The sequence below is a fragment of the Nicotiana sylvestris genome, chromosome 3 (assembly GCF_000393655.2).
Source record: "Nicotiana sylvestris chromosome 3, ASM39365v2, whole genome shotgun sequence".
NCBI classification, from domain to species: domain Eukaryota; kingdom Viridiplantae; phylum Streptophyta; class Magnoliopsida; order Solanales; family Solanaceae; genus Nicotiana; species Nicotiana sylvestris.
The window spans coordinates 172,220,720-172,237,829 of record NC_091059.1 but is presented as its reverse complement, the minus strand read 5'-3'; the positions used below and the strand labels follow the sequence as shown (position 1 = coordinate 172,237,829).

The window sequence follows — 17,110 nt, the reverse complement described above, 5'->3', positions numbered from 1 at the left end:
GTGCCCGAGTAACCATTGAACCTTCACACTTGACCGTCAAGTAGAGAGCTTTATTATGTTCTGTACCTTCCACAGGCAATTCATCATCAGAAAATGCTACCCTGTTCACTTCAAAGATCTTGTTGGCAATTGTCTCCAGATGGTTTACTGAAATTTTATCGGGCACATGAGCTTCATTCAATATCTTCATCAAAGCTCGGCAATGCTCGTCAGAATGGATCAATAACGACAACAATGAGATTTGGGCCGGTGTTTTTCTCAATCGTTCAACAATGGAATAATCTTGCACTTTCATCTTTTTCAGAAACTCTTCTGCCTCTTCTTCTGTCACAGCTTTTTTGACTAGCACTGGATTGTCTTTAGCACCCTTAGCCTTTCTCAACTCTTCGGGAGCAAAACAACGTCCCGACCGAGTTAGTCCTTGTGCTTCACAACTCTCTTCCTCAATTTCCTTTCCTTTGTATGTCACCACTACCTTGTCATATTTCCACGGTACGACTTTGCTATCAACCACGGGTAATTGGACTATCGGTTTTATGACAACTGGTTCTATGTAGGCCCCTTTCACAACAACCACGGTTGCAGATGATGACCCTGGTACCACTAACTTGACTGGCTCTGGCTTTCTTGCAGCAACAAATGGTCCTTTTCCCATTACCAACACTGGCTTATCTTTTATTGCTTTTAGCTGAACCACTGGCCTTGCGCTCACTGTCTTTTCTTTGACCTTAGCTTCCGTAGAACGGATCACCATAACCGTCTGCGAGGGTTTTTTAGGCTCTATCCCCTTATGTATCAGTTCGATCATATTGACTTCATAATGCGCTGGTAACGGATTTTGATTGATGTTTGGGGCCTCTGGAGCATGTACTTCAATACGGCGATTATCAATGAGTTCTTGTATCGCATTTTTCAACTTCCAACATTTTTCAGTATCGTGCCCCGACATCCTTGAGCAATACTCGCAGCTAACAGAGTGGTCTAGGTTTCTGGGAAGGGGGTTTGGTGCTTTGGACTCAATTGGGGTCAACATTCCTAACTGTTTCAATCTATGGAAGAGAGCGGTGTAAGATTCTCCCAGCGGAGTAAATGTTTTTCTGTTTAGGGCCTTCTCACTTCTAAAAGCTTGGTTTGGGCGGAAGCTGGTTCCTGGTCTGTTTGCCCTTGGGGGTGGATAGGTGTTTTGCGGGGGTGGATGTGTTTTTTGAAGATTCGGTGCACGCCATTGCGAGTGCACCGGAGGCTGAGTGTAGGTCTGGGCGTGGTGGATAGAAAAGTGTGGTTCTGGTGGTGGATAGTAGTGTTGCGGTGGGACATATAGGGTATATTGGTAGTTTGGGTGGTGGGGTCTGGGTTGGTTGTAGTAGAGTGGAGGGTTATTGGGCCTGGACCAAGCACTAGCTTCAACCGTAGCAACTTCTTCCTTCTTCTTCTTTCCAAGCACACCACCAGTACCGCTTTGGATGGCCTGGGTGGTTGCTTTCAATGCCGAGTAGCTCAAGATCTTGTTAGATTTCAATCCTTCTTCAATCATGGCTCCCATCTTTACCACTTCATTAAACGACTTTCCGACAGATGTCACCAGATAACCAAAATAGGTAGGCTCCAATGCTTGCAAGAAGTAATCTACCATCTCACTCTCCCTAATTAGAGGATTAACCCTTGCTGCTTGTTCCCTCCAGTGGAACCCAAACTCTCTAAAACTCTCCCCAGGCTTCTTTTCTAACTTCAACAATGACAGACGGTCAGGGACTATCTCAAGGTTATACTGAAAATGACCAATGAATGCCTGTGCCAAATCATCCCATGTATACCATCGGCCGGGGTCCTGTCTCGTGTACCATTCCAGCACGGACCCTCTCAGGCTTTGACTGAATTATGCTATCAACAATTCATCCTTCCCCCCAGCACCTCTAATTTTGCTACAAAAGCCTCGCAGATGGGCTACTGGGTCACCGTGCCCCTCATACAAGTCAAACTTCGGCATTTTAAACCCCGCAGGCAACTGAACATCAGGGAAAGGGCACAAATCTTTGTATGCGACGCTGACTTGGTTACCTAAACCATGCATGTTCCTGAAGGATTGCTCCAGGCTTTTGACTTTACGAATCACTTCCTCCTGTTCTGTATTCTTAACCGGTTTCTCAACCTCTCCCGGGATTTCAAAATGGGGAGAATAGGTATATTGCTCAGGCGCTTTGAAAGTGGGTTCGGGAGGGTAATATTGGGTGTCGTGAGCTTGGAATAGCGGCTCACTAGACAATCTATGTAATGGGGCTGGGGGAGGTGCCACGAAGGCTGGAACCATGGGTGGGGGAGGGTTCTGTTTGGGGGGTGGAGCTGGGGGAGCGTATGAAGTGGTACCATAGCCCTGGGCGTGATAGGGGAAGGCTGAAAATGCGTGGGGAGTGGTGGGCTCCTGAGCTTGAGCCAGGGGTGGGATGTAAGATGGATTAGCGGGATATAGTGGTGCCGGATGTCCCTGAGACCATGCCCTATGCATTTCAGCCATTTGTGCTTTTAGTTTCCTCATCTCTTCTTTCATAGCACCCACATCTGTTACCTCAACTTCATTTGAAGGGTCTACGATGCTGATTTCCGAGTCCTGCCCTGTCATTTTTACTTTATCTTTCGACCGGTTGTTGTACGGGTGAGTTGCCAGAATTGCCAATCAACTAACCACCTGTCTGAACTCACACATTTAGACAACCACTTTGTTAGCGATTAAGTTTTAACAGATTTGACAACCGCACGTTGGCATGAATGCACTTATACAGTTAATCATTTCTATTATGTGTTTGCTCGATTGCATGCGTCATCCCGGCACTTCGTTCCTTGTTTCTTTTTACCTTTCTTTCAAATTTCATCACCTCATCCCTCTCTTGTGCTCTTCTCTTTCTTTTATTTCTTTCTCTTTTTGTGTTCTCGCTCATTTCTTGCTTTCTCTTTCTTTGTTTTTTCTTCTTTTTTCTTTTTCTTACGATTACGGTCGAATCCTATGGAGATTGCCTATGTATCGTGACCCCGCACGAATCAGACCAAGCGTAGTTCGTGAAAATAAATGCAAAAATAAAGGGTGGAAATAAGGATTTTTTTTGAAATTTTCAATTTTCATTACTAAAACAAACTATTACAAACTAAACACTTTTCGGAATGAAACTAACAGACACAAATTAAAAGCAAACACAGACTCTAAGACTGCAGACATACTTGACCTGAAAAGATAAAGGACATACGAAAGACTGACTCAAAAATGGTAGAAAATTACAGACACAGACTATGCATACTCTAGTGCTTCAAACTTAGGTGTCCGCGGGGCGTCGTTCGGCCTCGCCGCGGGCCTAGGATCCAAATCCTTTTCAAGCTGCTCTAATTCATTCATGGTTCGCTTTACATAGATCATTACTGCTGAGACAAAAGTAGTATAGGTCATGTCTTCACAAACCCGACATCTCCTGAAAATGGCATGAGCAATGGCTCTAATCCTGTCTTTTGTTTGCTTCTTTTCTATAAGCAAGCGTCTTATCTGATCGCTGCACGTCTTTAAAGCTCGAGAGTCCTGCAGGTGTTGATCTTGCAACTGCTGCACTTCTACCTCCATTTGGGCCAACAAGTCGTAACAGTGTCTACTTTCAATTCCAAAATCTCTAGCCTGCCTAACCGCTTTACCCTCAAGGGCAACCACTTTTCTCTTTAAATTGGCAACAATTTTCTCATGGTCCCTTTTTAACTGATTCAAGTACTGGCGACGCTCCTCTGTTCTTGTATCCCACTGCGCTTTAAGCTCTGCCATGATATTCTCAGATTTTCCTAATTCATCCCGCCATTCCCTGACTTCGTTTTCCAGCTTTTTTATCAATTGCTCATCTGATCGGCTCCTTGGTTGCTTATCGACGGTTATCCTCAATTGCCTGATTTGGGCCCTAAGCGCCTCGTTTTCTCGAGCCAGTCTGTTCTTTTCACCTTGATCCGCGGCAACCTGTACACTGTTCTCGAATTTCAGACTCTCAACTTGCTGCTTTAGTTTACCAATCTCAACTCGATAGCCTTCTTCCTTTGCTAACCAATCCCACTGCTCTTGGGACGACTTGGCGAAATCTTCGAGATGAAGTCTTTTAGCCAGTCTCCCACATGCCACGTCACCTCTGAAACAATCATGATACCCTGGGGCAACTTCCCCTTTGACCCTATCTGACACACAAGTGTTCGCCATCAAATGTTGACACTCACTCCAGATTTGGCGAACCTCTTCCTTGGGGAACCGACCGTCAGGACTAATTTCGACCACTTGGGTACTTAGATCTTCATCTCTCGGTACTACTTGATACCTCCCGAGTTGCCTCAGAACCCGATATGATTCATAGGGCTGGATGCTTTTGAGTCCCATCAACAAAAAATGCGACCGGGTTGCTGGCATATATATGACTTCTTCGATAGACAACCATCCAAGCACCCATTGTATCTGGCTTGCAGTGAGGTTCCGAAATAATGATGTCCTGGCCGTGACTCCTTCAGGTAGACTAGCCCTTATGATTCTTGTGTAAAATTCTCCTATACAAGTTTTCTCAACCAAACCATAACTCAATAGCTGAGAGTGAGGGCACAAATGCTCAGTCATCCACATTTGTAACAACAAGTTACATCCCTCAAAATATTTGCCCCCAGCTTTGCACGCAGTGAGAGCCCGGAAGATGTCAGCCACGATCATAGGTGCTAAAGTGCTTTTCCCCATGGTTTGCAAGGTACTGACGACCCCCGCTACTTTCAAATCAATATTACCATCTTTCCTTGGGAATATTATGAGGCCCAAAAAGGCTATCATAAAAGCCACCCGTCTGTGTTCCTCCCATTTTTGTCGGTTACTTCTACTGCATAACTTAAAGTCTGGATTATTGAACCCGCCCACGTGCCCATATCTATCATATATGAAGCGGAAACTGCATAAACCCTTTGCAAAATCTGGATGATGAACTGTTCGGGGTATTTTCAAGGAATCCAAGAACCGGTGTATGGTAATGGCCCTAGGAGCAATCAAGCATTTGAACCTCAATGGAACTTGATCACTTTCGATATACCCCGCTATTTCTTCCAATGTTGGGGTGAGTTCAAAGTCCGAGAAATGAAATACATTGTGTGCCGAATCCCAATAAGCGACCAATGCCCTGATAATATCCCCCCGAGGCTGAATGTCTAATAAATCCGGAAGATCTTTCAAATATTTTTTCACTTCATCTTGCCATTCTTTGCCTAAATCATTCCACCATAATTGCAGCTCAAAAGGGATTTTGGTCATTATTGAAAAAGGCTCATTTATCATCGTGCTCATCCTGCACATTTATTAAGGCGATTAAGCAAAATAGAAAAACTTTTATTCGACTCCAAAAAAACTATCTACATTGCCGACTCAAAATTACCCCTATATTTTCAAATGATGAACTCAATTCTCAAATGCGGCCTTTCAATACTTCGGGAACCAAGATTTTAAGGCTGCAAAAGTCAACCGGTCAAATCAAAAATTGACCAAGATGGCCGTTTTTGCAAAGTCAGCCTTCCAGCGTCCCTTTTGGGGATATTCGACTATTTATGACAAGACGACTCTACTTGACTTATTTACAACTATTTACTTGTTTTTTTGTTTTTTTTAAAAGATTAAAGACCCGGTATTGCAACACGGCCTTTCAACGCCTCGAGGACGAAAGCTTAAGGCTGTGAGGGTCGAAAAATGAAAACATGACCAAAGGTGGCTATTTATGCAAGATCAGCCTTCCGGCGTTCCGTTTGGGAACATTTGGTTATCTGACAAAACAGCATCACCCAACTTTGTTATGACGAAAAATAAAAATTTTGACACATTTTTTTTTTGGCTATTTTTGCAAAGGAAAGGTTGGACCCGATGAGGGTTGCCTACGTATCCCACACCCTGAGAATCAAACCGGCGTAGTTCGGGCGAATTAACCGAACCATTTTAAAACAAGACTCTTTTTGATTTTCATTTTTCATGGCAAGACAAACTATTTTCCTTTTCTATTTTTTGAAAGCAAGACAAAATAACGACTTTTTTTTTCATTTTTGAGAAACAATAAAACAACATACTTTTCCAAACTAAAATAAAGACACTTTTCCATTTTCTTTTTCAACAAACAACTGTCCGAAAATAAAACTCTTTTTTCCTATTTTCCTCTTTTTTCCGTTTTCTCAAAATTTCGGCAGAGTTTCGACAGTACTTGGTTTTTCTGTTATTTCTCTTTTTTTTTTCAATTTTTCAACATTCCCGAGATTCACAAACCGGTCAACATGCAGGTTCGAAACAAATATATGTACAGAGCAAGTAGGATGCATCAGGATGGTCCTTTCATTTCAGGTTGCTAGCCCTAGACGGACCCAACCCCTGTGTTGAGTCCCCTAAGTCAAACGCAGCATGATGCAAATAACCGTTTCTACTAGGGATCCAGCATGAAGTCATGTTATTCTATGTTCAAATCCTGAGTCGGTGTTCTAGACTGTGTACCCGAGCGGACAACTCAAGTCGAGGAGGGGGCAACTTACCGGGAACCAAAAGGCCATCCGGTTTCGTAACTTGTCCAGCCTCTTTCTTATTTCAAGGTATGACACTAACAGAATAGGGAGTCTCAACTAGTAAGCACATCCCCGGAGGTGAAGAGAGAAGTGTGTCGACACAGTTTATATACAGTTCAGATAATATCAAAGTGGTAACATTTAGCACATTCAGCACAAAACATGTAGGAAAATCAGATACAACCAAGTACAACAATTTATCTAAGCTCGAATTCTGAACCCTGAACCAGAGATTCTGGGTTCGGTCCCCAGCAGAGTCACCAGAGCTGTCACACCTCCTTTTCATCTACACCCTGCAAAGGGCGTAAGAGAGTTTTTCCAATTAAAGGAAAATCAGAACGGGATTTAATTATTAATTATTCAGAGTCGCCACTTGGGAGATTAATTAATGGTGTCCCAAGTCACCGGTTGAATCCCGAACCGAGGAAATTTATGACTCTGTTAACAGTCCGCGAACAAGAAATCCGAGTAAGGAATTCTGTTAACCTGGGAAAAGGTATTAGGCATTCCCGGGCTCCGTGGTTCTAGCACGGTCGCTTTACTGTTGTATTTGATGTTATCTGATTTCAATACATGCTAGCTTATGTGCCTTTTATTTAATTTTGAACCGCTTTTAATATAATTATTTTTTAAAAGAATTGCAACGTCGTGAAAATGTGTCTCGAACCATGTCGCAATCAATGCGCCCATGGTTGTCAACACACCTCGACTCCGTTGAGATTTGGATTTGGGTCGCATCAATGCGCACCCTAGTTTGAGAGAATAATTTAATTAAATCGCGCTTAATGAGTCTAACGTATTATTATTTCGAGAAGGCCGTGAAATTCGCTAAATGGCCCATCCCAAATTTCTAAAATATTTTGGTAAGCATTGAATGAGGGGCCCCGCAATTTGTACATTTTATTCGGCGAGACTCGTCTCAACATTTTTTATTTGAAGGTCAATCCTAAAGTGACTATGATTTTCTATTTTTGTTTGGACCCGCTACCTAACTCAAAGCCCACAGCTAGCCATTTAATTACTAATGAATCAATTGCCATTTCACCTTTGGGCCTGAAAGGCCCGCACCACATACGCCAGCCAAGGAATTTCGGCAACATAGGAAGGGGTTTTATATTAACCCAGGTCGAACAGACATGGAGATGAGGGGTCGAACCCCCCAGCACTGGCGACCAAGATGTTATTCGTCTATTTTTGCTCCGGAATTGGGCCTGAATGCCTTTAATTGGCCAACACTGGCCCAGTCCTTTAGTTCCAATTTACGTGAATCAAAATCCAATCAGTGTTAACAATACAACGAAGATAGAGAAGCTGATGATTATTTTAAACTTGAGTGACGACATACTTTAAACAATCGTGCAATTTGATAAACGATTTACTACTCAACACTGGTCGTGAACCTAATTTCGTAATCATTCCCACATTAGCTAAAAATTCACACTATTCTAGTTACCTACTGATTTCAATATTATTTACACGAAACTAAACTGCTTCATGAAATGACTAGGATCATTTTTGACTTAAAAAAAAATCCCAACACTGCAGGTTAAAATGCAAGCAATCACTAATTACCAATTCCTGTTAACTACAGATCAATGAAGGTCTCATCACAAGAAATCAACTCCATTTTACATAAATTATCCTATCACCCTGACAGGAAGCTAAATTCACTCAGTACTCTACAGATAAAGCTTCACATGAAGAAAATTTATAGTCCATAAGCTACAATTAATATCATATAACACAATCCAATTCCAATCATGTTTAACTACACTAAGCAATTAACTAAATCATATTAAATCATACACAGGAATACTTAAACATAACAGAAGAAGACTTATAACAGAAACTGCAGCTTCATTTCCATCAGGAGAATTACATTGAGACAGACTTGAGGTGTGTACCTGGATTTGAGATTATAATGAAGGAAAAGAGTCAGTCGAAACAGGAGGGCTAACAACGGCAGTTTGAATTCAACAACCCAAAATTATACTAAGCTTGAACCCAGAATAAGTACAGAATCCAGAGATGTGTTGAAATCAAGCAAAACTACTCAAATTAACCCATAATCGCTTGAATATCAACCAATGGACCTCAAAACTTCAGTAAGCAAATAGTAAACCAGGAAATGCAACTCAATATCCAGAAAGCTGGAATTATCCAATGGAACAATGATACCTTTTTGATTTTTTTGAAAGTTTAAATATTAAATTTCTACTTCAGATATGGAAATTTTAATGGAGAGAATTTTTTGGGGAGCTAGATGGCTGAAGAGAAGACCCTTCTCTAAGGCATGAGAGTGCCAATTTATAGGCAACCCAAGAGTGAATAATTAGATTTTTGGTTTTTCTTTTTAGTCCTTCTTTATTTTAATTTTTACCCTTATTTTCTAACTCGACACACAAGTAAACCCCTAAGCTTACTGAATTATTCACTACAGTCCTATTCTAGAAGGCCCTAGGGTGTTCTTCTACCCCCAAAATACCTGCACTACCCTTACCCCTACCTTGAAATTACTATTCCTAAAGAAACTACCCTTTTCCATCCCTAAAATGCCCTTCCAATAGTCTGAAAATTGCAGACTGGAATCGATTGATCCCAATATCTTACCCTGGCTAGAATTTAATTAAAGCTAGCCAAAACAAAAGATTTTGTTCAGCTATAACCAACCAGGTTCACCTCTAATGCAAAATATTCAAGCTGAATCATACTACCAATTAATCCTGATGCACACTCTATCAAACCAATAAACACCCGAAAGTAATCATCAATATAAGAATAAACTAAGCTAACAACTAATCACGGAATCATCATCCATAAGCAAGAAACAGACAAAATCGAAAAACAAAACAAAGGCCTGGAACAATCAGATCAATGAACTACTAATCCAACTGACTAATTAACAATAATTCAGAGCCTAAGTCCTATTGTTAATTGAAACAGCTAACTGATAAAGCATAGGAACACGAACTAATGTAGACTTAAAACAAGTAACAATCAGAATTAATCACGGACAAATTCCACACTTTATCAAATCAAATAGAGAAGAAGCAGGGACTGTTAGGCTACACTGATGGAAATCGAGCTTAGAAAGTTGGAGAAAGACTCACCGACGGAGAGAAAACTCTGGTCAGTCACTGCCTGCTCAAATCTTTCCAAATTTTTGACTCGTAACATCCCTAACCATGTGTTCTCACAAGAAACACATGGTTAAGGATAGTACGGTCAAAAATCATAAGATTTTGTGTTAGGGTTTTGACCGAAAATTTTCAGATTTGAAGTCCGAGCTACTTCACCAAGATTCGAAGGAAAATAGTCATGGATTTGGGTTGAGGGAAGTCTGGGGATTGTGTGGTATAATTTTGGGCTGGTTTGGATGAACTTGCGATTTGGCCGGAAAACTTCAAACGGAGATTACGAACTCTGGCAACATTCGAGGGAAACCAATAGCGGGAATGGAAAGAGGGATTCATGGGGGATCTATGGTGTTAATTTGGGTTTGAACGGTGTAAGTGACGTTCACCGCTGGCGAGGGATTTGGGGGCGGTGTGGATTAGGGTTCGTGAGGATGAAGGAGACGGTACGAATGGGGTGAGGAGGGGATTTCGGACACTTATATACCAAACATCCTAGTTAGATCCGGACAGTTGGATTGATGAGATCCAACGGTCGTGATTGAGGGCTGGGGAAACGACATCGTTTTGGACTGGATTGGGATAGACCGGGTATTGATGCATTGGGCATGGATCCGGTTAGAACGGGTCTAAGGGCGTTTGGGCCTGAAAATTTTCAACGAATTGGCCCAAATTTGGGTCTTTATTAAGACCACTTTTCTACTCTTATTTATTTTTCTTTTTCATTTCCTTTTCTCATTTTTAATTTTTTTTTATAATTTTTCTAATTTTTATAAAGATGCAAAACTAACATAAAATCCTAATTATTTCAAAGCAAAGACTAATTAATTCCTAAAATTGTTTAAAAACTATTTCAGACAAATTCACAATAAAAATCATTAAAATGCAAAAGTGAACTAATTTTGTGATTTTTCATGTTTTGTTCTAAACAAATTAACCCTTAATTGATACTAAATATAAAATTAAAACCTAAATGCAAAAATGCATATTTTTGTATTTTATATAAATTAACATGCGCAAATAAAATGCAACAATTATCAGAAAATGACACCAAAATGCACAAAAATTGTAAAAATAAAGAAAAATTATTTTGTTTGGGATTTTGGGAATAATCTGCTTAGGGAAAGAATCACGTGCTCACAGTGATGATTGATTCCGGAACCCCGAACCGACAAACCATACGATCTCGGACGAAATCTGCTACTGCTTTCTTGGTGACTGCCTTGTATGATGCTGCTTCAACCCATTTGGTAAAGTAATCAATTGCCACTAGGATGAACCTGTGCCCATTTGACGCGGCTGGTTCAATTGGTCCAATGACATACATTCTCCAAGCGGCGAACGGCCATGGTGAGCTTGTTGCAGTAAGCTCGTTTGGAGGTACCTTTATCATATCTGCATGTATTTGACAATGGTGGAATCTCCGGACGTACTGGATGCAGTCTGCTTCTATAGTCATCCAAAAATATCCTGCTCGGAGTATCTTCTTTGCCAAGACGAAACCATTCATATGCGGTCCACAGGTCCCTGCGTGCACTTCCTCCAATAGTTTGGTTGCTTCTCTTGCCTCGACACATCTTAATAATCCCATATCGGGAGTCCTCCTATACAGGATTCCCCCGCTGTGAAAGAAGTTGTTGGATAATCTCTGAAGTGTCCGTTTCTGAGTAGCATTGGCAAGTTTTGGGTACTCTCCTGTTGTCAGGTATTTTCTGATATCGTGGAACTAAGGTTTCCCGTCGGCTTCTTCTTCGACGTGAGCATAATAAGCTGGTTGGTCGTGAATCTTGACCTGGATGGGGTCAATAAAGTTTGTATCTGGATGCTGAATCATAGATGACAAAGTGGCCAGTGCATCGGCGAACTCATTCTGTACCCTGGGAATATACTGGAATTTTGTCTTCCTGAACCTCTTTCTCAATTCCTGTATGTGATGTAGATAAGGGAGTATCTTGGGATTCTTGGTTGCCCATTCTTTTCGAACCTGATGTATGAGTAGGTCCGAGTCTCCGATTACTAGTAACTCCTAAACGTTCATATCAATGACCAGTTTAATCCCTAGAATGCAGGCTTCATATTCGGCCATGTTTTTGGTGCATGGGAACTTGAGCTTGGCGGATACCGGGTAATGCTGACCGGTTTCTGCTACCAGGACTGCTCCTATGCCAACTCCTTTGAAATTTGCGGCTCCGTCGAAAAACATCCTCCAACCGTCATAGGATTCTGCAATGTCTCCTCCTATGAAGGCTATCTCCTCATCAGGAATCGTATTCTCCTCCTACAGGATTCTCGGCGAGGTGATCTGCCAAGGCTTGTCCTTTGACTGCCTTCTGGGTAACATAAACAATGTCAAATTCACTTAACAGTATCTGCCACTTGGCGAGCTTACCGGTAGGCATGGGCTTTTGAAAGTTATACTTCAATGGATCCATCCTGGATATGAGATAAGTGGTGTAAGCATAGAAATAGTGTCTCAATTTCTGAGCCACCCAGGTTAGGGCGCAACAAATGCGCTCTAATAAGGAATACCGAGCCTCGTACGGGGTAAACTTCTTGCTGAGGTAATAGATGGCTTGCTCCTTTCTTCCCGTCTCGTCATGTTGTCCCAAAACACAACCAAATGCCCCATCCAACACTGCAAGATAAAGCAATAGGGGTCTCCCTGGCTCGGGTGGAACCAAGACTGGCGGTGTCGACAAGTATTCCTTGATTCTGTCGAAGGCCTTTTGACAATCATCAGTCCATTTAGTGGCGGCATACTTCTTTAGCATCTTGAAGATGGGTTCACAAATGACAGTGGACTGAGCTATGAATCGGCTGATATAGTTGAACCTTCCCAGAAAACTCATTACATCTTTCTTGTTCTTTGGCGGTGGCAACTCTTGAATGGATTTGACCTTTGACGGGTCCAATTCTATTCCCCGACGACTCACAACAAAACCCAATAACTTTCCGGCTGGGACCCCGAACACACACTTGGCGGGATTCAGTTTTAAGTTGTATCTCCTCAGTCTGTTGAAGAATTTTCTCAAATCTCCCATGTGATCTGCAACTTTCCTGGATTTAATGATGACGTCGTCCACATACACCTCGATCTCTTTATATATCATATCATGAAAGATTGTGGTCATGGCTCTCATGTAGGTATCACCAGCATTCTTTAAACCGAACGACATCATTCTGTAACAGTACATTCCCCACGGCGTGATGAATGTCGTTTTCTCTGCATCTTCTTCATCCATCCATATCTGGTGGTATCCAGCAAAACAATCGATGAATGACTGGAGCTCATGTTTGGCGCAGTTATCAATCAGTATGTGTATATTTGGTAAAGGGAAATCGTCCTTAGGACTGGCCCGGTTGAGATCCCGGTAGTCGATACAGACTCTAACCTTCCCATCCTTCTTCAGTACCGGCACAACGTTGGCTAACCATGTTGGATACTCCACTACTCTGAGAACCCTGGCTTTGACTTGCTTGGTGACCTCTTCTTTGATTTTCAAACTCATGTCTGGCTTGAACTTTCTGAGTTTCTGTTTGACTGGTGGGCATGCCGGATCTGTCGGCAGCTTGTGAGCCATGATGGATGTGCTGAGACCGGTCATATCATCATACGACCAAGCGAATATATCCTCATATTCTTTCAAAAACTCTGTGTATTCTTCCTTTTCTGATGGTGACAAGTGTTTGCTGATATGTGTTTCCTTGACATTTTCTGCGTTCCCCAAATTGATGACCTCAGTTTCGTCTAAGTTAGACTTGGGCCTGTTCTCTAAATTCTTGACCTCCCTGACAACATCTTCTGGTATCTCATCCTCTTCTGAGTCTATATCCGTTTGTCGCACTGTCTTGTTACAAGTCACAGTCGTTGGTTCATCATCAAGATATGCAATAGTAATGCCCGAGGCTCTCCGGGCACTGGTGGTCCTGATTGACCAATTGGCGAGGTGATCTCCTTGGTTCATAGCTTGAATGGAAGGGCCTTCCTCCACTTCCTCCTCGAAGATAACACAACAATCCATATCATCTTCCAGAAACAGGTTCTTTATTGCTTCTAGTGCCTCGTCTTCCTTTGATCCATACAGAGTGTCGGCTGGCTGAAAAATCTGCTCCAACTGAGGTATAGGGTGCTCCAGCAGATGGTATGGTCCGCGCCATGGGGGTGACCAGTGGTTGAACTCCTCCCAAGTGTACTCATACCCTAGGCTAAAAGTGGTACCGTGCTTCTTCATCTTGATAGGTTTGGTGATACCCTGCAGGTTCTTGCCAAGTCCTTTTCCGGGTTCATACCCGCTCTAATTCAGGATGCTCTCAATTTTGTTATCCCACCACTTGTCTTTGTCTATGGCGTTGACTCGCTCGATGTGATGGTATGTTTCTCCACCGATTTTCCTTCTACCTCCGATCATCGGGATGGCCTGGCGACTATATATAGGGTTGCTACCGTCACCATGAATGATTACTACCTGATGTTTCCATTCAAATTTTACAGCCTGATGCAAAGTTGACGCCACAGCCCCAACGGCATGGATCCAGGGTCGTCCTAGCAACAAATTGTAGGACACTGGTACGTCAATGACTTGGAACTCGACATCAACCAGGTGGGTCCCATCTGCAGGCATAAGCTAATTTCTCCAATGGTGGACCTCTGAGATCCATCAAAAGATTTGACACTGATAGCCCCATCTTTGATCTCGTGCAATCCCTTACCCAATGTCCTGAGAGTTACCAACGGACAAATGTTGAGGCTGGATCCCCCGTCGACTAGAATCCTGGTGACAAAGTGATCCTCGCATTGCGCAGTGATGTGCAACGCTTTGTTGTGACCAATCCCTTCTGGCGGTAATTCATCTTCATGGAAGGTGATCTTATGGCTTTCCAGTACCTGCCCCACCATGTTTGCTATTTCGCCTCCTATAATCTTGCTGGGAACATAAGCTTCACTCAGTACTTTTATTAAGGCATTTTTATGTGCCTATGAGCTTTGTAGAAGAGCCAGAATAGAAATCTGTGCTGGCGTTTTGTTCAGTTGCTCGACGACCGAGTACTCTTTGGCCTGTACCTTCCTTAAAGATCACCGGGTCCAGTTTCAACAGCCCGCCCGGAGGCCTGCTTGCTGGACTCAGCCAAGTGTTCCGGGGTGTATACCCTGCCTGTCCTGGTCATGCCATGTGCGGCAATCGCTTCCCCAGTATATGTCTTTCCCTTCCTTCTAGCCTCAGCGATGTAATCCCAAGGTATAGCCTTTGTCTTGAATGAGGTTACGTCTGTCATGGAAACTGGAATGGGTGCCTTAGGAGGTAACACAGTAACTTCAAACGGCGTAGGCGCCCTTGGAACTCCGAACTCAACCTCAATTGGTTTTGGCGCCTTTGAAGGTGGTGCTTCAAACTCGAGTGGTACAGACACATTTACCACATCGCCCTCAAAGGGCTGAATCTGGACAACAATGAGATTGAGAGTAACTATTGGCTTCTTAGGCTCGTCTCCTTCAGTTATCAACCCGATTGACCCCTTAGGGTCCCAATCATCTTCGATCTCGATCATGTGGATGCCTCTACCCTCGTGGTCAGACAGAGGGTTGTTGCGGACATTAGGAGTGTGCTCCTTTGCTATAATGATCTTTTTGTCAATCAGGTTCTGAATCTTGTCTTTCAACGAGCGACACTCGTCGATAGTATGGCCCTTCATCCCGGAATGGTATGCACAAGTTTTATTTGGGTTGATCCACTGGGAAGGATTTTCTGGAGTTACGGCTGGGATAGGGGTAACATAACTAGCTGCCTTGAGTTTTTGATATAATTGGTCAATTGGCTCGGCTATGGCGGTATATTGTCTAAGAGGTTTGTGGTCTAAGTTTGGTCTAGGTCGAGGGAAGTTTTGACGGGTAGGAGGTGATGGGTAGTGAGAAGTTTGGGAGTTATATGCTTGGTATATAGGTGCGGGTTGGGAATATCTATGTGAAGCGGGTTCATATGTAGGTGGTGGAGAAGGTGATGGAATTTGGTAGGTGGGTGATGGTTCTTGGTAATTTAGGGTAGGTTGATATGTGAGTGGAGCTGAGGGATAGGCTTGGTACTTCATAGGGGATTGTTCCTTTGCGCAGCCATCACAGAATTCACATCCTTTTTCTTTGATGAGCCACCAGACTGTAAAGCCTTATTGGTAGCTTGCAATGCCTCGAGGTTAGTGACCATACCATTTTTGATGCCTTCTTCGACTCTTTCTCCCAACTTGATGATGTCGGAGAACTTTTGGCCCTCTATTAGCATCAGCCTCTCGTAGTACTGTGGATCCTGAGCACGGACGAAGAACCTGTTCATTTGTTCTTCCTCCAAGGCCGGTCTGACCTTAGCAGCTTCTGACCTCCAACAAGTAGCATACTCGCCAAAGGTCTCTATGGGCTTCTTCTTGAGATTCTGGATATAGAGCACATCTGGTGCGTTCTCCGTGTTGAACCTAAACCGATCCATAAAGTCAGACGCCATGTTCACCCAACTAGTCCATTTCTTTGCATCCTGGATAATATACCATGATAAAGCATCACCCTTCAAACTCCTCATGAACAGCTTCATGCGAATCTTCCCGTCCCTTCTGACTCCTACCAGCTTATCACAATACATTCTGAGGTGGACCCTGGGATCACCTGTACCGTCGAATAGTTCGAACTTGGGAGGTTTGTACCCTTCCGGGATCTCAACATCTGGCTGAACACAGAGATCTTCGTAATTTAACCCTTCAACACTTTTGTTACCTTCGAAATCTTGGACCCGACTAGTCAACTTCTTGATCTCAGCGGCCAAATCCTGAATAAGGGAGCTCTTGTCATCTGTCTCGATTGCACTAGTGATTGGCTGACTGTAATGTGGCATGGTGTCCACAAAGATTGGAGTGTTATGGTCTTTTGTGGTATTTTGTGTTTCAGGAACGTGTAGTGGAGTGTTGTTGCAGGTGTTGCAGGCTTGGGCATGAGTGGGTTGTGCTGGTGGTGTATTATGGTTCTGGTTGTTGGCATCAGCAGCGGCAAGAGTGATTGACAGACTTGCCAGGTTTCGAACTTGTTCCAATTCTTCTCGAAATCTCAGCAAAGTTTGCTCAAGATGAGCAGCAGTTTCCTTAGTGATTGAAGCGTTCTGAGAGGTTTCCTTGATTTCCTTTCTAGCACTTGTATCTCCCATTTTGCCTTTGTTCCTGTTTCTGGTAAGACTTGGAGGAGGAGGAGGTGGAGGACCCTTGGATCTTGTTGAGTACGCTGATGGTGCCAGAATGCACGAACTAACCTTTGGGGAGGGGAATAAAAATAATAAAAGAAAAAAAAAGGTAAAAAGTTAGCGCGGATTTTGATAAATAATATTGCAATATTTAAACACATTGTGCTGGAATATAAATCGCTTCCTAAT

The 17,110-nt window shown here is 42.9% G+C and overlaps 1 protein-coding gene across 1 annotated transcript; it reads right to left on the bottom strand.

Annotated features, from left to right (window-relative positions):
• Positions 1–15,790: 15,790 nt before the first annotated feature.
• LOC138888370 (uncharacterized) lies at positions 15,791–16,888 on the bottom strand. The gene has a single exon (XM_070170222.1). The coding sequence runs from the start codon at positions 16,886–16,888 to the stop codon at positions 15,791–15,793; it is 1,098 nt and encodes a 365-aa protein (XP_070026323.1).
• Positions 16,889–17,110: the final 222 nt, after the last annotated feature.